At 36.2% G+C, this 25,997-nt stretch overlaps 1 protein-coding gene across 1 annotated transcript in view; it reads left to right on the top strand.

Moving 5' to 3' along the window:
- CFAP47 (cilia and flagella associated protein 47) overlaps positions 1-25,719 on the top strand; it is a 260,595-nt gene extending 234,876 nt beyond the window's left edge. Inside the window, exons 61-64 of the mRNA XM_062488108.1 lie at positions 4,746-4,917; positions 6,437-6,598; positions 16,058-16,226; positions 25,498-25,719. Of these exons, the coding sequence (XP_062344092.1) occupies positions 4,746-4,917; positions 6,437-6,598; positions 16,058-16,226; positions 25,498-25,719 (725 nt within the window). The remainder of the gene's footprint in view (positions 1-4,745; positions 4,918-6,436; positions 6,599-16,057; positions 16,227-25,497) is intronic.
- Positions 25,720-25,997: the final 278 nt, after the last annotated feature.

Here is a 25,997-nt window from a genome sequence, read left to right as displayed (position 1 = left end):
GATGAAAGTTTTTGGCTGGATATGGAAAGAGAGAAACTTGCAGAGAAAAGATATAAAGATATATATGCAGAACTATGTTGAGACTTTCCTTGAATTCCTATGAGGATCAATAATTTTATTATCAACAGAAGGAGATCAGCTTTTTTACCCATTAATTTCTGTGATGTTAGTTTTGTATCTGGGATTTAGTAAGGTTATGTTATCTTTGCTTATATATGTAATGATGCATATACAGCTCTTTTGTACCTGTATGAAGAAATCTGGTGAAAGACTTATTTAATTACGGCCAGGTGTTTGGTGGGGTTATGCAATTTGTTTATTCTGCTGCTATTATCCCATAATTGTGACATTTTACAGTGAGAAACAGATATATAATTTTCAGTTGAGATCTCACGTCTTGCTACCCACATGAATTCTACTTAAGTGTTAGGATGTTCTTGACCACTAAACTTATTTTTTACTTTTTTTCCTTTCCTTTATTGGTATTTCAATTCACTTTTTGCTGTTTATTTGAATATTTATTTGAAAACAGTGTTAAAATTATTTAATCTGCTGTACAATAATGTGTTCTGTCTGCTTCTACTTTTTCTGGAGAGGCAGAACTACATATTTAATGTTCATACCCTTCTGCCTGGGTGAGTTCAGGCAGTGTCTATGTAAAAACTCCTGGAAGACAATGGAGAAGCAGCAAAAGGACAAGTGTCAGATGAGACCTGATGGGGGCTGTGAAGGAAGATATTCCAAAAGATTTGGAAGGTGAAGATGAGATGCCAGATTCCTGATAGAAATGAGTAGTTAACTTGTGGTTTTGTAGTTTGTGTGTTAGCAGTTTGGGAACTATTAAATCAAGAGGGGGAGAAATCTTTCTTAGTTGTCACAGGCACAATGAATACTTAGCCTTGGAAAATTATCAGAACCAGCAAAAAAAATCAGTGTGAGTGCAGTGTGTTACATTCAGCACCAAGTGAAAATTATTAGTCTGGTTTATGCAAAGCACGAAACTGCAAATTTATGAATGCCTGGGCTTAATTACATGTTTGTATTTGGTGATTGTGCTTCCCTCCTTTCTGAAATAACTGCAAATAAGAGCAGTTAAGTGAATTCACTTGCATCTCTGTTTTACTGCATCCATCCAAGGAAAAAGCATCTGCAATGAGGACAAGCAATTTTGCAGTCTGAGCATGTTTCCATCACAGTTTTAATTTCCATCTGTCTCGTTGGAAATGGGAGACAGTGTGAAAGTGGAGGGTTCCCTCGGGGAGATGCTCCCCTCTGCCGTGTTTGTGTCTCCAGGTGTGCCGTGGGTTCAGGGCTCTTTGTGCAGAGCTCGGACAGGCAGATTCCCCTGGGGATCCATGGGGGACTGCAGCCTCCCAGGCCACTGGCCAGGAGATTTTTATCATCAGGAAATGCAGTGTATAATGAGCTGGTCCTCAGTGAAATCAAGCACTCACTTTTCAGAAACAGGAGGGAGGTACAAGTGCTTCTCTCCTAACACCGTGAAGCTCTGAGGTCAAAAATATCCAGTGGGCCTTTCACTGCCTTCTGTAGGCAATCTCTTTGTTACTAATTCTTTTGAACCTTAAAAACACGTTCTTTTCCACTAAAATATTATTTAAATCTCTAAGATTCCTATTTTGTGAACCCATTGGAATAGTTCTTTAAATTTTAGATGCATGCCTCTATTAATTAGTTTTACAGTAAATCTAGCAGCCACAAAACTTCACATTTCCGCAACTTGTAAGCCCAGAGTGTAAAATCCTTGGAGTTTTCATGCTGTCTTACGAGTCATAAAATGTTTTTTGTGTTTTGTTTTTTTTTTTAAAGTGGTCTATATATTTTCATCTTCTTAGAGGCTATTTAAACAAACCTCAGCACTTTAATTTCAGAGCTTCTGGAGCAGTGTCCTTACTGGCACTTGCAAATAAATGACAGCCAAGCCATAGTTTCTGTATAGCTGAAAAGCTTGGTTTCCTTTTAAACATAGGTGCTTCAGTAGCTCTGCATACACAAGTGTTGCTTAAATGCATACTACCATTTTAGAAATCTTTATTTAATCAAATGATGACTCTTGAAGATTGAGATGGGTTGCCTTTCAAAAGAAGAAATGTTTAATGATTTAAAAAATATTGTCTTGGAATAAGAAAGAAGTAATATTCTTTATAATCAGTATTTCTATTCCCTAGATTTAACTAGCTGTATATGAATAGCATGCTTATATCTTCCTGGTGTTTGGAGATTGATAAATATCTCTGTGTTGAGTCAGATGTGGCTAAAGCTCTCCCTGCTGCTCTCTATTTACAGAACATGAGTGGATTAATTGGGGTATACTTTTATATTTGCATGTGTATTTTACGTCTTGCATTAGATAAAACAAGAATTTTACCTGTATTAAAAATAGTGATTTTAAAAAAAGAAAACTGAACTGAAATGAAGAGAAAGCTGAAGCTGGGCCTAAAGGGTCAAGGCCTATTTGAGCAGTATGTAATATTTTTTTGACTTTGCTTTAAAGAAAGTGATAGTTATATCTCCATGTTTTATATCTTCTGCCATTTTAATTGAAATTAGGAATTCTAAGAGTCAAGACAACTCTGAATGTTTGAAAAATTGGACAATTTCCTATCTGTTTCATACCTTTTTTCTTTTTTCTTCTAGGTTCTGCCAGTTTATTTAGGCAGCATGTGTATTACAGGATTGCTAGAATCAAATATTAACATTTCACAGAGAATTCCCACAGCATGATAATATAGGAGTCTTCAGGGCGGCTGTGATGAAAAATATAACTATGTTTTACATTTTTTAGCAGTGCTAAACTAGATCAGCAGCCTAGATCAAAATGAGCTGGAGGGGCCAATATAACAAGGTTCCAAATATTGGCATTCATAAATGAATCTTTTTTTCCTTAACTGTTGGAGGTATAAAATATTTTAAGTAATTACTTAATGTAAGCATAGAACAAGTTGCAAAACAGCCTGGAACAGGGGAAAAAATGGATTTAATTACTTCTGACTAAGACGTTATATATATGTATGTCAAACCAAACCCAAATGTCTGGATATTAAAAGCAGTATGCAGTTCCCAGCGTTGTCTTCCTAGCACCTGGACTATAAAATAAGCTTTTCCTGAGTAGCACTGTGTGATAAAACTGCTGGAGGAAGAATCTACTCAACGGCTGTAATTTTTTATCAATGTGAAATGCTCCAGATTTTGCCATCCTTTCTCTTCCCCTGATTGTCAGCATCTGAATCTTCATGTTCTAGCATTTGTCAAGGATGACTCCTAAAAGCCTTGGGCTGTGTTGGAATCTGAATGCATGACATAAACATTAAATTTTTCAAATGGAAAAACAGCAAGCATGAAACAATGTAGGATGGTCCTAAATGTAATAGATTTTAGGAGAAAATTTTCATTTTAACAGATTACATTTATTGTAATGAAGTCCCTGCATATATGGATCAATACATGGAAGTCCTGTATTTTGGTACTCAGGGTGTGTATAATCTACTATGATTGATAATCCCATATGCTGATCATAATATTTTGCTTAAATCAGTGTGACTATGGTCATATATTGTACAGAGGTCTGTGAACAATCTACTTTAAAGAGTTACAAATGGTTCAGTATAAGATGCTACATTTCTTAGAGTTAATCTTTGTGTTATAAAAATGAAGCAACAAAAATGAAGCAACAAAAGTTCACGCCTCCTGTTAGCTGCTGAAGTGGGAAGAGGAAATTGTGCATTTCAGAGAAGTACAAAGGACTAAAAGAGTGGGAAGGCATCTCCATACTCACTTAAATTTGGGTGGTTTTACAGATTGGCAGTACCAAACTAAGCTTTTCTGCAATGTTGTCTCTTGGACTTTTTATATAAACAAATCTGTCACCTGTATTTTAGAATTCTGTGTCAGAATGCCTTGGGAATTAACTCTGCAGATGCCTGGCACTGTGCAGCCAGGATTTGTGTACAGGGATGCACACACAGCAGTTCTGTACATTTGTACTCAGCTGTGCAAATTCAAAATGTGCCCTGAGATAGGTGGTCACAGTAAAATGAAATCTCCTGAAGTACTTAGTGGTTGTGTTAAAACACTTCTCATCCATAAAATGTGTGAAACTTTTAAATGGATTAGCAGCTTGAGATTCTTTTCCTCATAGAAACGCTCCCTTCTGTGCAAAAAATTACTATTGTATACTGAATATCTCAGTTTCCTTTATTACAGCTGGAGGAGACGTTTGATTCAAGAAGCTCAGCTGTTTATTTTTATGTCATTACTACTTGGCCTTTTCATAGCTGCTTCAGGGAATAAGAGAAGAGGCTGCTGGTGGTATCTTTACTATTTCTCTGTATTCTGTTTCTCAGGCTTTCAGCCATCAATGGCATTGATGTCCTTAATTATTTTTTTTTCAATTGTCCCAATGGCATTACTCAAAAAGAGTATTATGAAATTTTCATTTGGCTGATGAACTAGAAATATCTCACCAGCCAGAGCAATATTGCTATTACCATTCACATATCCCGAGTAAGTTTTCCTGCTTTTATTTTGTCAGAAACCATAAAGCCTTTCATATGAAATGAGAAGATTTTTGTTGTGCAGTCAGAAGGAAATCAATTAAGTTTTAGATAATTGCTAGTTTTACTTATTTGTCATTTTTAGTAACAAATGGAAGAATTGTAACACTGAGCCAACCAAGTGTGTGAAATTGCAGCACACACAGGTTGATATTTTTCTCCTGTATCATTTAGGTTCCCCTGCAACACTGGAGTTTCTGTATGAATTGCAATATCAATCAGATGAAATTAGATCTCAGCTTGAATCTTTGGTTGGTATGCAGCTGGTTGAAAAAGAATGGGATACAGAATCCAGAATTGTAACATTGATCTTTAATGTAGTGTTTGCACCTAGAAAACCAATGAGGTAAGATCCTGTTCCTTACTACCAAAAGAACATGTAATGAAATCCTGTCTGGTCACTCTTACCTCCATAATCTTTTCTCTGCATTCTTTTCTTCACTTTGTTTTCACCTCTGAGATCTACTGGTTTAGATTTTCTCCCTTGCTGCTTCTCAGTATGAGATCTTTGATGTTAAAACTGTTTCTTTTTAGTGCCTGTGAGATGATTCAGTTGAGTTACTTCCATAGTCTATGTGTGCATCATTTTACTTCTAAATATTGGAGTATTGAAAGACTTCTAATGAAAGTTATTTGTTCTCATAATTCATTAAAAAAACATACAATAAAGATGGTCTCTCAGTCTTGGAAAATTTTTCCTGGACAAGCATGTCTGCATGTTCTTTGACTGGGTGGGATAGTTGAATTTGAAATTAGTTACTACTGCTCCAGTAACAATGATCCACAGGAAATTCTTCTTCTTTTTTTTATAATTGTAATGTGACAAATTATGTATGTGCTTTGATTTACGTAAGAAAATCTCCCTTCTTTAAAAGGAAACTTTGAAGGGAGGTGCTTTTGGAGAGAGAGAAATTGCCCCTTCCTTTGGGTGCAGTCAAGTGTGGGTCAGGAGGAGGCTGAAAAGAAGCTTTAGTGAACTCCAGGCTTGAAGTAAATCCAGAGTCCTGGCATTACCAGGAGTGTTAGGGAGCAGTCACTGCTGAGTGTCATGGATTGCAGGAAAAAAGTTACCTTTGAGAGGCAGGAGGTTACTCTTTATTTGCAGTAGTCCAGAAGGTTAAAGAAATAAACAAAGAGCAAACCTTTAGGAAGAATGATCCACCCAATTCAGTGTTATTGTGGCACTGGGAGGTGAATTTATAAAGCCTCTTAATTTCCACTCTCTCATTTTTTTTTTTTAACTTGGTTTGGATTTTTTTTATCTTTGTGTATTTGAGGCTTAGGCTTCATACAGACTATTCAGTGACTGCAATTAATTAGTTTTGTTATCTTCAGAATCTACAGCACCAACTCTCTTAGACAGGCCAAAGGCATCAGAGTCTGGCATTTTTCTTAAGTACATCGACCTTTGTCAGATCAATTTTATCCTAATATGAACTGCTAATATGTTCTGGACAAAATTCTCCCCTAACAGCACAGTAAAAAAAAGTAATGAGTAAAATAAACTTAGGGGTTTTTTGTTTGTTTGTTTGTTTGTTTGTTTGTTTTGTTTGTTTGTTTGTTTTTAATTCAAAGGAGAGCAAGCAGAGGAATAAAATCTCATGGCTGTGCCAGGAATATTACTTTCATATTATGTTCTTTCTCGTAATTTGCTATAAATATCTTGTTCCATTTAATCCACATTCCAGTCAAGCTTACCTGATATATACCATGCACAACTAGGGATATATTCTGGTTTAAAGTAACTTCTATTTTCATTTTACTGTAGTTCACTTCTACACACTCAAAAAATTTTTTGTATATTAATCAGCTCATGTTTTATAATGTTTTTCTATGTATTGACTGTTTTTATCTGAAATTTTAAGGAGTGAGGCAACTGTCACAATTCAGTGTACTGCAGGAGGCCTTTGGAAGTTTCCATTTGTGTTCATTGCCACGGAGCCAGAAGTGGATGATGTGATCAACATTGAAGCAGTTGGCCTAAATAAGGAATCCATAGTTGGCTTTAAGCTCACAAGCCAGACAAGGTAAAAACAAACTCAAGAATTCATACAGTTTTCTGAGGGTACCACTCCTACTCAAACACATTGGTTAAAATAAATTTGGGCAACAGACACATAACTGGGACGCAGCTATTTCATCATCATTATTTTCAAGAGTTGCACTGTTTAAGTAACAAATGTGATTTTGAAGCTTTGTTGTAGAAAAGAGAAGCCTTCTATATTTGGGCTTTGGCTTAAGAAAAAAATCTGTGGAATAGATCCAGATGTTTATGTTATTACTTTTTTTGCCCTGAAAGACTTGGGTGGATGTTAAAATGTGTAATGCAATGTTAAAGAAAATGTTTTGTGATATTAAAGGCTCACTAGTAAAGCTTTAAAAGTTAGTGCTTTTACTAATAGGTTTTTTTCCAAAGTGCTTTATGCTTGCACCAAATTAAAAACATTGCCTCACATTGTGCTTTAAAAATTTTTAGATGTGCCATTCTTTTTAAAGTACTCCTGTTGTATTATGTAAGCGTGCTATAAATTCATCTCTACTTCCACTTGCTAAAATAATGGTGTAATTATTCAGTATTTTGTTACTCTCCCTGCAGAAACCTCTGTTAATATATAATTTTTACATATTTCAATTATTTTCCCAGAGTTTTACAATGTTATAGCAAACTTACAATGTCATTTGTATACAGCAAGAAGTCAAGGAATAAAGTGTGTGGTAATGATAGATAAGCTTTAAAATATTAAACAGTGAATCTGAATGAATCATGATGTTCACAATCCATGTAGCTTATGGAAGTTTTAAAGTTTCTTTTATTTTCTTTTAAATTAACTATTTTTGCTCTATATCCAGAAAGGGGCCAGATATGTGAATTGAAACTTTCATTGTGGATACATCCTTTGGTTTCATCCTCATCAGGGAATGTATTTGGTTACAACTGATTTTTTAAGTTTATTTCCAAAAGCTGTGTCTCTAAGATGGACAGTTGTTCCAGGTTTTAGATGTCTGTCAGTGATCTTAATTATTGAGGACTCTGACAAAGGCTTCTATCACAATGTTCAAGTTAACAGCTTCAATAGAGTGGCTGTTTCAGGAACAAAAGTGAAGCAATTGCTCTGGCAATATTGTAATCTCCTGGTAGGTGTTTGATAGTAGTGAAGATACCTGATGTTCTCCAGAAAGGTGTTATAAACCTGAGTCATTATAGTTATATAAAAGAAGAGCCATGATGGGTGATAGATTCTCTTTTGCCCTTAAACTAATTTTGACTTTATTTTATATAGCAAGTGCTCCCCCCATACATTTCAAATGCAAGATGTAATGTTTGCATGTACTAAAAAGGCTCTGTGTTATAAACAGTACCAGGAACTCGACTCATTAGGGTCCCTTTGGAAGGACACTGCCAGCAGGTCAGGGAGGTGATCCTGCCCCTCTGCTCATCCCTGTGAGCATCACCTGGAGTGCTGTGTCCAGTTGTGGGCTCCTCAGGACAGGAGACACACGGAGCTGCTGGGGCGGGACCAGGGGAGGGTGACAAAGATGATGGAGGGACTGGAGCATCTCAGTGAGGAAAGGCTGAGGGAGCTGGGGCTGTTCAGCCTGGAGAAGAGAGGGCTGAGAGGGGCCCTCATCCCTGTCTGTCAGTGTCTGCAGGGAGGGGTCAGAGGATGGAGCAGGCTCTGCTCCCTGGTCCCAGCAATGGGACAGGAGGAACGGGCAGGAACTGATGGCCAGGAAGTTCCACCTGAACATGAGGAAGAATTTCTTCACTGTGTAGTGACCGAGCACTGAACAGACTGTCCAGAGAAGGTGTGGAGTCTCTCCCAGTGGAGATGTCCAAGAATTATCTGGACACAATCCTGTGCTGTGTGCTCTGGGATGACCCCGCTTGAGTAGGGAGGCTGGACCTGATGACCCACTGTGGTCCCTTCCAACTTGACCCATTCTGTGATTCTGTGATTCTGGGAACTGCTCCGTAAGTTATATATTGCTTTATCTTACCTGTGATTTGCTTAGGAGATTTTGGTGGTAGAGGTTTTAGATAGCAATAAAACACTCAGCCAACCAACACATAGTATAGTGTTTACACTATAATTGCAAATAATTGCAGATTAAAAGCAATTACATAAGAAAAACATATATTACAGGTGTAATTTAATGCTTGATAACACAAATTATTTAGTTTAAAAATAAAACAATGAAATATGTTTTATGGTTTAAAATTTTTGAATAGGATACAAAGTGTCATCTTGTAGATCCTCCCTGAAAAAAAAGATCAGCCCTTTGGAATTTTCTCAGTAATCAATCAGCAGCACAATCCATAGAGAATCAGTTTTGCTACTTTAAGAGACATGGGGTTTTTTTCTCCATGCATATATAGTTACTTGATGTCTTCTTTTCTTATGCTAGACAGTATCTCGTGGCATTGCTGCTGTGGGGAAACAGGTGTATTTCTGAGTAACCTGCTAGGGAGGGACTCTGCAGATGTGTCTTTTTCTCCTGCTACTGCCAGGAGAGAGAGGTTGCACAGCATCACTGAGAACACCTATGCATCTTTTTGAACTAGCAGGGTGCATAGTGATGCAACAAATAGTATTTGAGAACCACAGGCTCTAAAAAAGGCTCAGGATGTTATTAAGAAAAGATTAGTATTCTTGTACATGTGTGTATGTATATATATGTGTGTGTATGTGTGTACATACCTATATATGCGTGTGTATATATATATATATATATATAATAAATATATATACACACACCACATTGAATGAGGATCTTCAGTGCTCCACAGTAAACCTATGAGATCAATGGGTTTAGCTTTCTTTTCCTTTACAGCTAGTGCAACTCTAACGTGGCCTTCCTCTTTAAACTCCACATTCCTCCCCTTCCCCCCCTCCTCCCCAAATCCTCAGTGTGTACAGGATATCTCAGAATTAATTAATGATTTTGCTGTGGTTGTTCAGGAAGGATGATCAGTTACAAATGGCAGGTCATTGCTATAGTCTTCACAATGATCTGCAATAATGAAAGCTCCAGCAGTTTGCAAAAATATGCAATGCACCCTTTCAATAAATTTAAAGCTTACACAATGAGAAATAGCCCAATGTCTGCTCCAGAAAATAGTGCAAGATACTGAGAATACAGCTAAAATGTTTTATTGCATGAAGAAAACAAATGTATTTTTTTAAACTGCACCTATGTCACTTGGGATGGAGTAGACCAACATTTTACTTTCAGCTTTAAAAATTCCAAAGGGACATGTTCTTATACTGGCATTAAGCTTGATTAGAGTCAAATCAGCAGATTTCACTTCCTAAATAAGAAAAATCTACCACTTCTTAACATTCATAGATGACCTTTTGCAGGTTTTATCATAAATGTAGGTTTAATTCAACACCAGCTGAAATCATTGGCAGCATTTCCACTGGAGTAATTTTTTTTAGTACAGACCACTAATGTTTGAGATAATATTAGTGCTTGTTTTAATACCAAATGCATTATCGAATGCCAATGGTTTCCAGAACGACAGCAGTGTCAACCAAAAAGGATAGGATATTATCCTTGGAAATAAAACTTACAGAAATGTATTTGATATCTATCTTAAATTATTGGTATATTATTTTATGTTGGAATCTGTAATTGAAACATAAATTAAAAAGACTCAAGTGATACTTTGCTTAAGAAAACTAGCTATTTCTATATTTGGCATACTGAAGATAATGTATTTTTAATCAATTAAGTTTGGGATCAGGACGTTTGTATTAATACAGAAGTGGGGTTTGGAGCTTATTTACTGCTCTATCTTCCTGTACAGAGTTATTTTGATGGTTGGATTTATTTCTTCATGTTAGAATACTAATGTACAGCTCCAGCAGAATGTTACCTTATGTTTTCCAGGGCAAATACTTCAGTAACCAACATGAGATGTGTGGGATAGATAGATATTTGTGAACACTGTACTCACTGGAAATCTTTTGTAAACTACAGTATATTTGAAGGTTTGTTCAAGCTGGGGCATAATTCTCTCCTGTTTGTGCTGTCTGCTTCTCTCTCATACACAGAGCTTCCTTTCATCAGTTTAGTTCTGTTCTTCCCAATGTACCTGTTTGTGATTGTGACAATCATGTTTGGCTTCCCATATACAGTAGAATTTTTTCCATCTTTCCATCCTGCCCTGTCACTCCAATGCTGTGTTTATGACAAGCAGGATGTTCGTTACATTAAGAAACTTCTTGGATAAACTCAAACTGCCCCTCTGAAAAACATAGCACCTGTTGTGACAAAAACAACCTCATATTGATGTGATCTCCACTGAGGGGCATCTGCAAAATCCAAGGCTCCACCTGATTATGGAAACAGAGCTAGAATAAAGAGGAAAAAAGCCTCAAACTGGTGGGATGGGGAGATGAGAATAAAGAAGAAATTAGGCTTTACAATTACTGCATGTACAGGTTAATTTTCTTGACCTACTTTTCATTGGAGTTTTTTTGTTATTTCTTCTATGGACATTTCTTAGTGCATAGAATAAGTGTTCAATTAAAAACATTCCTTGGTCACACAAAAGTAATTTTAAATCTGAGGAATTGCAACAACAAAAAAGATGTTTACAATTACAATTTTGAGAACCATTTCTATTTCACTCTAATTACTGCGGTATTTCATTAGAATTACCACTAGCCAGGATTAAGTATGCATCAAGAGAATGCATTTTGTAGATTCTCAGTTCATGCATCCTCTCCTTCACTCTCTCACACATTGCTGTGTTACAGCCCTGGATTCCTCTGCCAATCTCTTTGTTAGCAGTTCTGCAAAATTCTACCACTAAGGATGTAATTAGAGTACTTCATCTTAGCACTTCCCATACAGTGGCAGCTGCAAAGCACAAATGTTGACTGGGTTCCATTTTTTGGAGCCTTTAATGGAGGCTAGTGGAAAATATTGATATTGTAAACATTCAGCAGACCTTTCAAAAAGTTATGATAATCCTTCCTAACAATACAATACTTGACATGTCACACGTTTAGCCAGGACTTACGTGCAGTCATCAGTCAATCTACAAATATAGCACCCCTGGGCAGAACAGGGATGAGACAGAAATCATCCTGTGAAGATAGAACCTCTGACTCCTGCTTTGGAGTTACATGTGTACACAACATATATACAACAAAATGTCATCATAGGGTTGGTAAAGCATTCCCTGACAGGCATTTATCATGCAGTGTTTGCCCATATTTTTTGAAAATCCTTTAATTCTAAAGCAGCCTTTCCAAAGCCACAGAAGTGATAGCTCGAGTTTTAAAACTTTTCTGATATCCAGGGTTCTGGATTTAGAGTTACTAAATTAAACCAGAGTTGGCTTGGGTATGAAACATAACCATTTTTTATAAATAATAATGAGTTACTAAATTATTTTTTCATTGTATATTTTTTGTTGATAAGGAATTATCCAAATCATACCAAGAATCACTAATAATGATATAGAATCTGACAAATGCATTCTTAATAAGTTTAAAGGACTTGACTAAGTAATAACTTAATTTTTTTTTTGTGTCATCCAACAGATGTTAACTACAAATTACAAGAAATAAATTTAGTTATGATCAACTATTGTTTGAACCACTCGAACTATTATAACATTTTCATATCCCTTATTTCTTGAAGCAGTTATGTATTTTATAGATTAAGACATTTTATTCTTCTTCTTTTATTAGCAAAAAACACCCAAGCATTTGATCAGCAGGACTACATGCTAGTATTTTTATGCGTGGCTTTTCAAAATGCTGAGTGTTATAAAGGAATACGTTTTTGCAGGAGTAATTTACTGCTTCACTAGTTTTGGGAAGAGAAACATTAAACCTATTTTGAGCTGTAATTTAATAAAATTTAATAAATAAATTTTAGTTTTGATGAGTATTCTATAAGATTTGGAGTGTGGTCTCTACAGGAATATAAATTTTAAGTTGAAGGTATGAGTTGCTATTACTTCGGTTTAGTAATTTGAAAATTGTGCAGCGTGAGAACACTGATAAGCATTCTATTTAAGGACAAGATTAAAGGAGTGTTTATAAAAATGTCTGTTAAAGACCAGCTTAGTTTCCCCTTTTCCAGGTTTCTATGATTTGATTGTCCAATTATTATTTAAATTCAAATTAGTGTTTACTCTTGTTCATTATTTGAGTAAGGACAGAGTTCATGTTGTCTGATGGCAGTATCAAACCATTGTGAGAGGAGTTAAGGAAAGACAGATGGGAAAACACATTTACTTTCTTTGGTTTGTAAGGCCTCTGCCCTTACATTTTCTAATTCATTTGTGCTTGGTTCATATGCATTTTCAAAACTCTACACATCACTAAGCTTTATGAAGTTTGTTAATATCTGCCACCTTTCTTGAAAAACTGCAGACTGCCTTCATGGCTGAGAAATGACAAGCCAAACAGTGACTCCAGAGCTGTTTCACCTGAAGGAGTAATCAAAAAGGGGGAACTAAATTTAAATAATTTTTTAAAATGTAATTATCAAATTTTTATTATACACTAAATATACAGACATGGAAAATTATAATGTCTGAAATTCAGGTGCTATTCTGGGAATTTCATTTCCAGATTTCTCTTTATTATAAAGGATGAGAAAAAGAAAGCAATTTACTTATGCTTGTGAGGTACCCAGTGTGCCAGTTCATCTCCCTAATGTGAACAGCAGTGAAAGCACTGCTTGTTTTGTCTCAGGGGGCATATTAAGAATTATTTTTAAAACTATGCAAGATTTATCAGTGAAAGGTTTCAACTTCTGATTTTGTGTAATTTTTTAATTGCTGGTTTTTGTACCATCTTCATCAGAATCCCCCTGGCCTGTCATATTATAGCTGTACATTTAATTTGTCAGGATTTCTATTTTCCTTACTTGGACATAGTTTCTACTCTGATAAATATTTTGCACCTAGTAGACACCCTGACTCTTCTGTTTAAAACTGACAGACTTTGGGAACAGGGAGGTTTTAGCTGTGATTATATGTGTTGATGCAAGTTCATATGCCTTTATGTATTTTACTCAACATGAAAAAAATTATAACTGCCTCTAGTAGCTTGTGGTAATGCTGTCAAGAAGCATGCAGGTTTTATTTAAAGCTTTTTATTATTTTTTATTTCCATTTTTCTTTCTGACAATTGCAATCTGACAAGGGTGATGTAATACCATTATTTTTCTCTGACTTTATAAATATATATTATATATTATATATAAGTTTGTTGACAATTTCACTTTAAGCTGTATGGTCCCCTTGTCTGGACAAGAACTAGCTTTTTCTTCTCTGTGTTTTCTGATTGTTTTGATGACTCTGAAACAAGCTATTGTTGCATAACTCCCTGCTAAGAGGCAATTTCAGCAGGAATGAAATCTGTATTTTCCTGTGTCTGCTGTGTAAGCTGCCTGTCCCCTGCCTCATTTCCCCCAGCCTTTCATCATCACATCTGTAGTCCAAGCCATGCTCTTGGATATCTTACAAAGACACCAAGCATTACGAGGAGCTGTCATCCCTAACTGTTCACTGGAAAACAGGCTGAGCATGGGAGATACACAAAGTGCTGGCTTACAATGTTCCTGAACCTAGTCAATAGAGCAGTGATGCTGGAGATGAAGATCTGTCTCAGTTTTCAGAATGAGGGTTTGAATATTTATCTCAGGCATTTTTGAAGAGTGCTCTGCTGTGCTGCTCAGTCTACATCCCTGGCTTCTTTTTGATCTCATACCTGCTGTCTGTGTAGGAGGTGTGTTCTGGGCATTCCCAGCTGAGCACTCCTTGTGGCAAACAAAGATGTGAAAATTCAAGGCTTATCTGGCACTTGGATGGGAGCTCAGGCCCAGCAGGATTAGTGCTGATGGCCCAGGGCTATAAACTCAGCTGCACAGCTTTAGGCACCACAAAAAGAGGTTGTTAGCATGAGTTTGATGTGAAGATTGGAAGGCAGGAAATGTAGTTTCAGACATTCAGTACTTTTGCCCACCTTGCTGTCACCTAAAGGAAAAGTCAGGCTAAATCTGCTGATGCACCCAAGTCCAACAGCATTGCTAAATATCAGTTAATTTTTTTGAGGCAACAGAAGTTTTTCTGCTTTCTGCACTCTCACTGTTTCTATAAACTGGTGGCATGGCCTTTTTTTCAGGAGAGGATTTTGAATGTAGTTCAGTCTTTCATGAGAACATATTCCAAATGAGGGCTATTTTTAAACAAAATGACATAGGCCCAGTGTGCCACCCACAGGATGGTGCTTGCCCAGGAAATGTGGAACATTTCCGCAGAGATATGACTTGCCATAAAATATTAAATTTCATTTCTTTCTGTGTATTTTCTTTGAAAAGTGTTATTTCTGGTGTGACAGTCCATGAATAAACAGATTTGAACAGCTTTTCTTTGAGGTGCTGTTAGCTTTTCATTCTTCAGGTTTTATCAACAAAAAATGTGCTCCCTCTAAGCAAGCATGATACTTGCCCTGCTGTATGGGGCCAGGGTGTTGTGGATTAATTTTTGACCATCCCATTGTATTTCTGCTTTCAATTTCCTGTGTTCTCCTTCTGTCCAGAGAGTGATAGAGCTGTCCTCAGCAACACATATAAAGACTAAAAGGAGATTGCCTCACCAGAAAATACAATGTACATTCTTTTCATGGGAATGTTTATGGCAAGGAGTCCCTGAGGAATTGTGATGGACAGGCTTTAATTTGGGATTGGCCTAAGATTGTTTTATAGAGCTCAGCCACTGTCTTTACCAGGACTAGGGATTTTCTTTGGGTCCAACAGCACTGTTGTGAACCAAGGCATTAGACAAGATCTCTAGTACCTGTGACAGAAATTATTTGAGTTAAGAGGCACACAATATTATCAATAGAAGAACTTAATTATATTACTGCAAAGTCTTAACATACTCAGTTTATGGGATATGAAAAATGTGAAACAGTGATAAAAATATTATTTTTCATATCTTCATTTCAAGCTTCTCAGAACTCCCTCCTAGTCTAGTAACAGTCTGCCAGAATGCAAATTCAGTCATAAACCTTAATAAAATGGGTGGTTTGTCAGTTTTATTTTTTTAGAGATTGGAAAAGGGAGTACTTTTAATAGGGAAAAATGGATTTTCACTCTGATACAGAATTTACTTATATCACTATATGATATCTTTACAAGTCAAAATATATTTTTTCTAGAGGCAAATGCTCTCATTATTCCATAGTTAATATAATATTTATAATAGCATGTAAACGTGTTTGAAATTGAATACAGTATGCAGAAGATGCATAGAGTATGCAGGTCCCTGTGTATAAATAAAGAATTACTACAGAATAATTATTCTGTAAGTAAGAATGCTGTTAATATTCCATATTCATTCCATGCCATGTTTCCTGAGTCATGCCACATGGTGGCTTAAGTGTTAGATTGCAGATAAATTCTGTTAAGATGCTGTGAAAGGCACAACAGTCTCCTGTGCTTTTCTGCAGGTACCCAGAGCCATTCACTGCTCACTTCCTGGCAGGCAGCGATCCCGATTTCCTTGTGATGCCAAAAGCTGGAGAACTTCTTCCAGCAGGCACAGTGGGAACCCATATAACAGTGGGATACAAGCCAAGGATGTATGGCAAGAAGCACACAGCAACACTGGTCATCGAGGTAAGCCTTCCCCAGGGCAATCCACAGATACACCCCCAGGAGTGCCAGCAGGAAGAGAAATCCTGCATCAGAGAGCAGCACTGGAACACACCCAGTGCATGTGCTGGGATGGTTTTGCTACTCCTCACAATGGACAAGAATAAAAGTAAATTTGGATAATTGACTGATGACAAGCTGGAAAAACATACTGTATTTTACACTGCATTATAATTTCTACATTATCCTTTTGCCATCAGTGCCAGAGGCAGATACTTAATCTTGATATGTTTGCCCCAACTCCATAGACAACATGACTTTCACAGAGAATCAAAATAATCCTGTTAAGAACTGGTGGAGAATATAAAAGTAATTGAAGATGTGAAGCCTAGTTTATTGATTTTAATTGTATTATACATCTTATATGATCAAAGGGTCTAAGAAGGCAGGTGGAAGAGAGAATTTCAGAGCACAAAGCCAGGAATAGTTCTTTTGAAGCAAGATGCAAAATAAACAAAAATTATTTGCAACCAAGTAGCCTGTGTAAGTGTGAGGGTCAGGAAACCTTTGAAGACATGTATTCCCTCAGCAGTAAAAATGCTCTCAGAAACCAATTTTCGAGTTTTAAGTTATTCTTTAGAAAGAATCTGTTGAAAACACACAGATTAATTCTCTATAAATCATGGATTGTACTTTCAGTCTATTCACTGCATGCTGGTAGTGTTTTCAGACTACTATATTTGAAGTGAAACAACAATATTGATTTAAGAAATAAGATGGCCAAAACAAAGTTGATAAAAAGATGCATGGCAAATCACTATTGTGTTTTATCTCTATAAGTGGCAAATTGTATAACAGTGAAAAAGAAACTCAAATCCTGGAGAAAAAAAGGTCCCTCAATTCCTCCTACTTGTTTTACTGTATTAGATGTTAGATTAATACAATCTCTTTACATAAACAGTAATGATGCTTATCACTTGTCCATTTGAAAAATAAGATAGCTTACAGAATATATTCTGTGCTATTTTGTGTTTACAAAGTGTTGCTTGATGCAGCTGCAGAGCTCAGAAACTTCCAATGAAGTTTTGGAACTGAACTCCTGTTTTTAGGCATGGCACATACAAATGCACTAGCTATGTTTTTCCTTGGCTTAGCTTTCATCACTAACAAGGGGATTTAACCCTATATCTGTCTGGAATGGAACAAGCACAATGATCAAAGGTTATTATCAGCTTTTTAAGAACTCAGGCAGTAATCTAGAATTTCCTTTTAGGCATTTATCAGTATAGATGGCCTGTGTCTAATTGGATTTTTAAGCTCCTTGCACTCACACCTCAGTTTCCTGTTATGATCTAGGCAGACAGCTCTTTGCATCTCCACCTTTGGTACTGTGTGTGGCTGCAGTAAGTCAGTCATTCATACATATTACATGTATAGATCACATCTTGCTGCATCTGTTCCTGGACATTTAAAAATGCATCAAGGATTCTTGATGCCATAAGCACATCTTGGATCAATATAACTCCATCACAGTCTGTTAGAGATGTTTCTAACATTCTTACTCAAATTGCAGAATTAAATGGTTTCACTAATGTTTTGATGAAGCTTGTGTTCTCTTTGCTCTTTTTGGTAGCCTTTTTTGTTCTCCAGACTTCCCTCTTTCTGCTCCAGAGAAGCTTTAATTCCTGCAGCTCTAATGAAAGGCAGAGCATCTGTGGCTGTGTGTGATTCAGCTGCTGTGCTCTCAGCACTGACCTCAAATAAGGTTTCATGACATGTTGAGAATACCTGAAACTCACTTCTGCCTTTTGTGTTTGTTGAAATCATTTTCATTAGTGACCTGAGGGAGACAGACTTAGTTAAATATATTAAATAAAAGTAGTATTAAATCATTCTTATTTGGGGAATAACAATGGAGGTGGTAAAATGCAATTAGTGTTTGACCTAACAGTGAAGAACCTTTCTTGCATGTATTCTCTTTAGCCAATGCATTGGCTGAAGCTCTGGGCTATTTTTAGAAATGTTGAAGAAGCTTCTTTTTTTTTGCAGTGCCTCTCTTCTGCTGCTGCTGTAATAAAGGATTACAGTGCTCTTGCTCTAAAATGTCTTTTGCATTTCCAAGGATAAAGTCATAGTCCTAACACTAACATATTTTTTTTTTATTAAATTCTTTGAACAGTGAGTAGCAGATTTGTAATTTTTCTGTGTTTCAATGAACAGTGATAATTAAGCTGTAAAGTAGCAGAGATAGCAGCATAAGTTCTTTGGTTTATGTTCATCATTACAGCTGTGTTGTAAAGGAAAATAGGAGGTTAGGATTATGGAGAAAGATCCTACAGTCAACTTTTTCTCATTTGTTTTAAATGTTAAACCCAAATATTGTATGCAGAATTTTTTTTTTGTTTTATGACCCTGCTGAGAGCCCAATGGTGAGAAGCTAATTAGCATTAACATACACGTAACACTCTGTCTCTACCAGAATTTAGTGTGTCCATTTTATTAACTGAGTGTAAATATATAAATATATAATTGAAATCATGTTGACTAGTTTATATTTCTGCACATAAATCAGGTACTTTGTGGGATATGGTATGGACTCCTTGAGACTTAATATTTATGAATACTTACAGTAGATTTTATTAATGGCAGGAAGCCTTAATTACTTTGCTGAAGCAGTTAAAGTTCTTTAACTATCATTAAAACTTCTGCTCTCAGATATGTAGTCAACTACATATCAAAATAATTGAAGATAGATAATTATTTAAATAGCTGCTAGGAACCTTAATTTTGCAGAAGTGACATAAAAAATTACTTTTAAATTTTGCGTTGATCAAAGAATGAGCTAGTACAAAAAGGCAGTAAGGAAAGTAATCATGCTCATTTCTTTGAAAAGGATTGTAGCTTTGAATGAGGACATCACAACCTAACCGAGCTACAGGTAAGTGACAATGAAACACTGCCCGAACAGCATTTTTAAATAGGTATTTTTACATTATCAAACTTCTAAGTTTAGAATTGCCTTCATAAACAGCGCAGTTCTGAGGGGGAAAAAAAATAAAATATTACCTCTAATGATAAACAAGTGAAGAGGGCACACTTCTCAGACAAGGTGTAAAGTGCTGTGAGGACAGAAGGGACTTCCTGAGCCAAGGTGACATCCCAGAGCTGAGATGTGTCAGTCAGGCTGAACCGACAGAAAAGCGACAGAGCTGAGGGATGTTGAGGTGCAGCTGGGGCAGGAATCACAGCCAGGCACAAGCTGGAGCAGCCTGGAGGCTGGGAATCCTCAGCAAGGGGCATATTGCTCTTGGCTTGCTGTTAATTTCCTTTCACTCTGCTGAATTCAGATGGAGACCAGAGCAATTGCTTTGTAATTCATGCGTGAGACTTCTGAGATATTCTAAGGCAGAAGGCACACACAATAAGTCTTAAATGATAAAATAGGTGTCAGAGTGAACCAGATTGCAGGTAACATTATCAAGCCCTCCAGAAGTCAGGCTTGCGCACCTTTATTACTGAATAATCACTAACTTAGCCTATGGAAGATAGCACATCAAAACCATTTGTCATGCTGTTCTGCAAATAAATGATGCAGTGTGCCAGCCACAGTAGCCAGGTGTGGCTTCTTTAAACTTGTCTATGCAAACTTACATATCTTAACAGCAAACAGTGCTGTTACATATTCAGCAGCTTGCTGAAACTGCCTTGTTCCTGGTGGATTTCTTAATTACCATACTTTAATGTTATTTTAAATTGTATCTCTTGAAAAGAACGAGCAGAGAAAAATGTAACTAACTTACTAGAATAATTGAAATAGGTTCCCATTAAATAAAGTACATGTTGGTGTTGGCTTGACTTTTATGGTTAGAAGCAGAGTGCAGAATCAGTACTCAGCATTTTTGATTCCCAGGCATGAAGACAGGTACTTTGCTTATTGAGACTTATCGTTCTGATGATGGCAAAAGGTGACAATAATGTGGGAACCATTGCTGTAAAATGGTATTCAGGCCATTGCCAGTCCTGGAGGATTTTGATTGTGTAATGTCTAAGCAATGTCGTGAAATACCTAATATTTGAAGTGCAGAAGTCAATTCAGTAAAAATTAATTATATGTGGAAGTGTTCTTTAAGCTAAAAAAAATTATTAGTATCCATCTTCATTAGAAACTGGTCAGAGCCTGTATGGGCATTTGTCTGCTTGTGGGAGGTGGTTTTATTGCTTTGGGTTTTCCCCCTTCTTTCCTTCATTTACTAAACTATCATTGTCTTGATCCCTGAGTTTTCTTGCCTTTGCTCTTCCCTTACACAGTTCACATAGAGATTTCCTTTAATTTCATTCTGTATACACTGATTGTAATTGGCCATTTTTTTTTTGTTTGTATTGCTGTATAAATTAACGACCATGAAATGTTTGGTGCACTACCTTTAATTTCCTGTGGTTTAACTTTTTACGAAGTCTTGTGAATTTTATTTTGATTTTTCTGAGTTCACACTATTTGGAAACTAACTGGAATACAATATTTCTTGAAATTCTGATCCTTGCTCCCAATACACTTTCCTAACACAGACTGCTTCAGCAATATTTACCATGTACTTCAGTGGCACTTCCACCCTAGAGTGAACACCCATAGATAATCTGTGTTTTGCAAATTAATCCTATGAATCATGAGGCATCAGTAAAAATGGGTTGGATACCAAACAAATAGATTTTTATATAAATGATTTGGTGACTGTTACTAGTATTGGCTGAATAATTTGCTTTATCAATATTACTCAGTCAGCCACCAAGATGATTGAATTAATTACTTGAATAACTTATGTTATTTAATAAGAAGTGGCACTTTGTGTCTCATTTTTTAATTGTTAAAAACATTTTTCAGAGAGATTTATCTCAGTAGATGGCCATTACTCCAGTCAGGTGAGCCAAATTGTTATTCACATTTTGATTCAGGAATACTGAGGTTTTAGAAAAAGAAAGTAATTCCTTTCAACAAGAAATCCTCCTTCAGATTGTCAAGGATATTCAGAATATGATCTGGTCTCTCTTCTTAAATTGGGTGTGAAATAGGCCTAGATATGCATCACAGGGACCCTGGATTCTTAACTACCTATGTTTATATCAGATATATCTTCTTAACAGGGATTCTCTTTTGTAATTCTGTTCCAGTCATAGTACAGCTTGCAGCAGATTTGGTACCTTCATCTTTAGACCTTGTTACTACCAGAGCCAGTATTGGAATTATTCCAAATTTGATACAATGAACTGCATTGTCTTAAAAATAGGAAGAAGAGTTCCTCTGATTTGGGAAATTTTGGCCTGATTTTGAGTCAAGTAAATACTGCTTGTAAATTAGATATTCTATCATAATTCTATAGTCATGTGTGGATGACCTTTGAAAGTCTCTCTTCCTCCTCTCCACCATTCCAGAAAAGTTGAAACTGCAGTGGTCTGGGTTTTCCTTTGCTGTGATGTGTCTAGCCTGGACACCCAAAGCAGCAGCCTTGAGGCACTTGCATGAATTTTGAAGAGGATAGACTTGCTTTTGCTGCAGTTTTCATATTGGTTAGAATAATTACTGAAGTTAAGCTTTACAGACTTATCCCCAAAAAAATGCTTACAGCTTGAGCTACTAAAACTGTGCCCTTGGAAAATAAGTATTGTAGTAAAATAGACATTTGTGGTTGCCTAAGGTTTACTGAAAATTACTTAGATCTAGGTTGCCTTGAAAATTACTGATTTTTGGGTGGTTCTAATGCGAAACAAAGAACCCCAAGTGGTGTTGACAATTACAGTAACTTTTTCATGTGTGACTTCTTTGGCAGAAAATGGTGAGTTTACATTACACAGCAGTCATTTTTTTCACTTAATGTCTACATAAATGCACATTTTTTTCTCGATGATTGTCTCCAGTATTCTTGGATGATGGCACATGATTTACAATAGGTGAACTACCATAGTTCAAGATGAGACATTAGATGGAGTTGCAATGTCACCTACAGAACACCTGACACAGCAACAGAACAGGCAGCTTTTTTCAACAAGCCATAACCCTTTTTTCCCACTGGACATACAATCCAGGATATTTCTATGGCAAACAGGAAATTAATAAAAGGTTATTACTAGCCAGAAGTCTATATCCATTCTTTGATGCTGATGATAAGTGAAGTTGAGAGATGGCATAGCCCACCATTTTTGTTTAAATCCCAGTATTACTAATACTATGGACAGTCAAGTCACAATATGTGGTGGATTTCATAAACAAAAATTATTTTTTTAGTAACTTGCTGCTCAGATTAAATCACCAGCTGATTTAAGATTTCAGATCTTTTCTCTGACCTTGAAATAATCCATGAGACTTGCACACAGTGAATATGACCTCGAGGTTAAATTACCTTTAAACTAAATTGTTCATCTGCTTTATAAAAGAAAGATAATATAATTCATTTTTTAAAGGAAGTTAATAGAATAATGAACTAACTTTGGAGAGCCACTTACTTCTCTTAAATGACAGCTTTATCTTTGGACATAAGATACTGGTTCATGTCACACCGGCTTTTGCTGGCTGTTACCTTTAAGACAGCAGAGTTACTAGTTCATTTCAAAGTATAAGATTGAGAATAAAAATGAGTTAATCTGTCTGTTTTACACAGAATAATATTCAATTTAAATTAGATTTTGATTTTAGTAGGATAGTAATAAATTTTTTAAAAAACTATGCATGCATGGTGAAATATCTACTGAGTTCTCATTTACTAATCTTACTGGAATAAGGTGAGCCATTCAGCAGACACCACATAAAATCAGCACTGCCAATTTTCAAGTAGAGGTTTCTTTAAAAATACACAGCAAAAGACTCTCATCTATTCTTTCTAACATTAGTGCAGAAAAGTATAATTCAGTTGCCAAAATGCTGGTTAAAACTACAATTAGACATTCATATGATGATGGCATTTAGGAGCTGTAAGTGTATGCAGTATATCTGTGAAATAATATAAATGCTCTATAAGTGCACAGCAGAGAACAAAGCCTGAGCCAAAGAGTTTATGGTTTAATGTTCTGAAACTTCTTTTTGTTGCATATCTGCATTAGAAATTCAAAACTGCTTGCAATGATACTCCTTAAATATAATTTATCACTGAACAGGGTAGCAATTGGAATGGTAGGAAGAAGCATATGAAAGATAACAAAGATAAACATAATAGATTCAAACTTTTTCAGTGGCAAGTATAAAACTGATGCAATAAAACTTAAAGTCAAAGAAACATTTTATTATGCTTTTTTTTCACCTTCTGTATGTTGCTGTGAATGTGGGGGTGAAGAAAGGTTCACTGCTCATTTCTGCAGCTTTTGTAGTGCTGTACCTAGTCCATAATTAAATGACAGAATGCCATAAATAAGAAGACAAATATACACTCTGTGCTTTGAATATGATTGAAAGCATTTATGGTGTGTGAAAATGTGCCACACTTTGCGTGGGTATTGTGGCACCTCTCAGTAAGCCACATCTGGATGGAGTGCTGATGTGCCCAGCAGCACTGCAGGAGCAGAGAGTTTGGACTGAAATGGGCAAATGGCCACAAATCCAGCCCTGGGGGAAGCTGGACTGACAGCTGAGGGAAGGACTCATCAGCCCTGAGGCCTGTCTGTAGCACTGTTTTCCAGAGCAATTTGAGAGCATACCAGCCTTTCTGACCTTTTGTTTCCTCAGATGAAGAATGACACTGGTGGAAGATGTAATGTTTCTATCTACAACTTATTGTTGTAAGAATTAAGTTAGTTTTAAATGGGACATGAATTCCATAAAGTACAACTCCTGCTAAAATGATAAAACTGTGTGAGTAGAAGCAGCAAAGAAAGGTGACCCTATGAGCTGTGTCCCTGTAGTTCAACACAGCAGGAGAGCACCAAAAACGTGCTCTGGAACCACAGCCAGCTGTGTGATTGCACTGCTATGTCCTGTGGAAAGGCAGACCTTGGGAATTGGGAAATGCCACTCACTCCATTCATGTGACTCCCCTGCTCTGAGACTGCAAAGTTAGAGAGTCTGATGTGTTGTGTGTACTGTGTCCATGCTCTGTGTTCTGTATAAAAGCCAAATTTCACTTGTATGAATATATTTTAATAGACTTATACACACCATTTTTACTCAATCTTTCTCCATTAGTTTTATCTCAGAAGGAGGAAAAAAGCCCCAAACTTAAAACCTGGGATTTTCAGTCACTAAGTGTGAGGGAATTAATGACAGTCTGTGCCTAAAGTGGGTGTGCAATGCTTTGTCCTTTTGCACAGTACAAAGATGGACCTAATAACACATCATTTGAGATTTTGTAATATCTTTTGGTTTGTAGTATTTCTGTTGCTTGTTCGTAGTTTGGGGGTGAGTAGTTTAAAGAAAAGGAGAATAGAAAACTAAAACCCAGGAATATACCTTTTTCCAGATGTATTGACAGGAAAGTACTAGAGATTTGGATTAAAGACCTGCTTTCAAAAATTAAAGTGATACATTGTGAAAGTAAAATGATTGGAAGATCCGCAAAAATTACACGAGTTTTTAACAACCAAAATTCTGTTTCAGAACACAAATGAAGCATGAGAGGTAGACAGCAGTATACCCTAATATTCATAGAAATAAAAGTCCTTAAGCATGGATAGATGGGACGTGTAGTACGAATAAAGACCATGTACTCGGGAAGAATCAAGGGTTCAAGCATTACAAGACATGACTTGGAAACATATGTTCCATTCCTAGAGACCAGTTATAAACAGAGAGCAAATGAAGAATGTAATTTTCAATCCATATACATATACCTCAAACTAGAGACTCCAACATGAAGTTTCAATTCTCTTGTGCATACTATGAATCCTTTTCTCTTAGTTTTGTTCACTGTTTTAATGAGAAAATCCCACCATTTGATAATACCATTGTTACAGATAGCAGAGCAAGTGAATCCTAGGGTATAAACTTGAGGTATTTATGTTTAGTATGGAATAGTCATCTTTGAAAAAAACATATAGAGTTCTTTAAAAAACATACAGATCTCTGGGATTTTTAAATAGAAAAGGAATTTTAGACCAGCCAGGGAAAGTAAACTTCACATCTTTGTTATGCCTGGTGCTGAATAAAGCTGAATGTGATTTCAGATCTCTATTGCAGGAGTGTAATTCTCATTATGTGTTATTGCAGTGCATTACATGGAAAAGGACAAATATCTTTTGAAGTCAATGATGCATCTTAAATCACTGATGAATTTTCAGGGTATTTGATAATTGATTTTTTTTTTCTTTCTCTTGTCAGACACAATCAATGCAGTGGACATATGTAATCAATGGACTTCCTCCACAGACTGTGCCACCTACAGTGGCAGCAAAAGTGGTTTGCACCAGCAGCTACGTAGGATCATTCACAGTCCGACAGCGCAATTTCATACGTGAAAATCTGAAACTCATAACCACTGGAGCATCCTCACCAATCAAAGGAGCACCTTTGGTCCTTAAGAAAAAACAGAGAAAGTTATAGTCTGTTATTTTTTTTGGTGAGCGAACAAATAAATTCCTTAGATAAAAAGAAAAGATGGTTTGTTAAATGTTTTTTTTTGAGCAGATTTTTTAATGCATGGATTGTATGTTCTATATGGAAGATTCAGAGCACCTGAGACCTTGTAATGTTCCTGTTTTTCTGTAAGGGATTTTGGATACTTAACTATTGACTGATGTCATACAGATGTCAGCAAGTTCAGAGGGAAAAAAAATGAGTTGAAAAAAATATATCTGAAGATTGGGTCACTCAACCTAATG

This window comes from Cinclus cinclus, chromosome 2 (genome assembly GCF_963662255.1).
Source record: "Cinclus cinclus chromosome 2, bCinCin1.1, whole genome shotgun sequence".
Taxonomy (NCBI): Eukaryota; Metazoa; Chordata; class Aves; order Passeriformes; family Cinclidae; genus Cinclus; species Cinclus cinclus.
The sequence above is the reverse complement of the archived record's forward strand: the minus strand, read 5'-3'. Positions and strand labels throughout refer to the sequence as shown.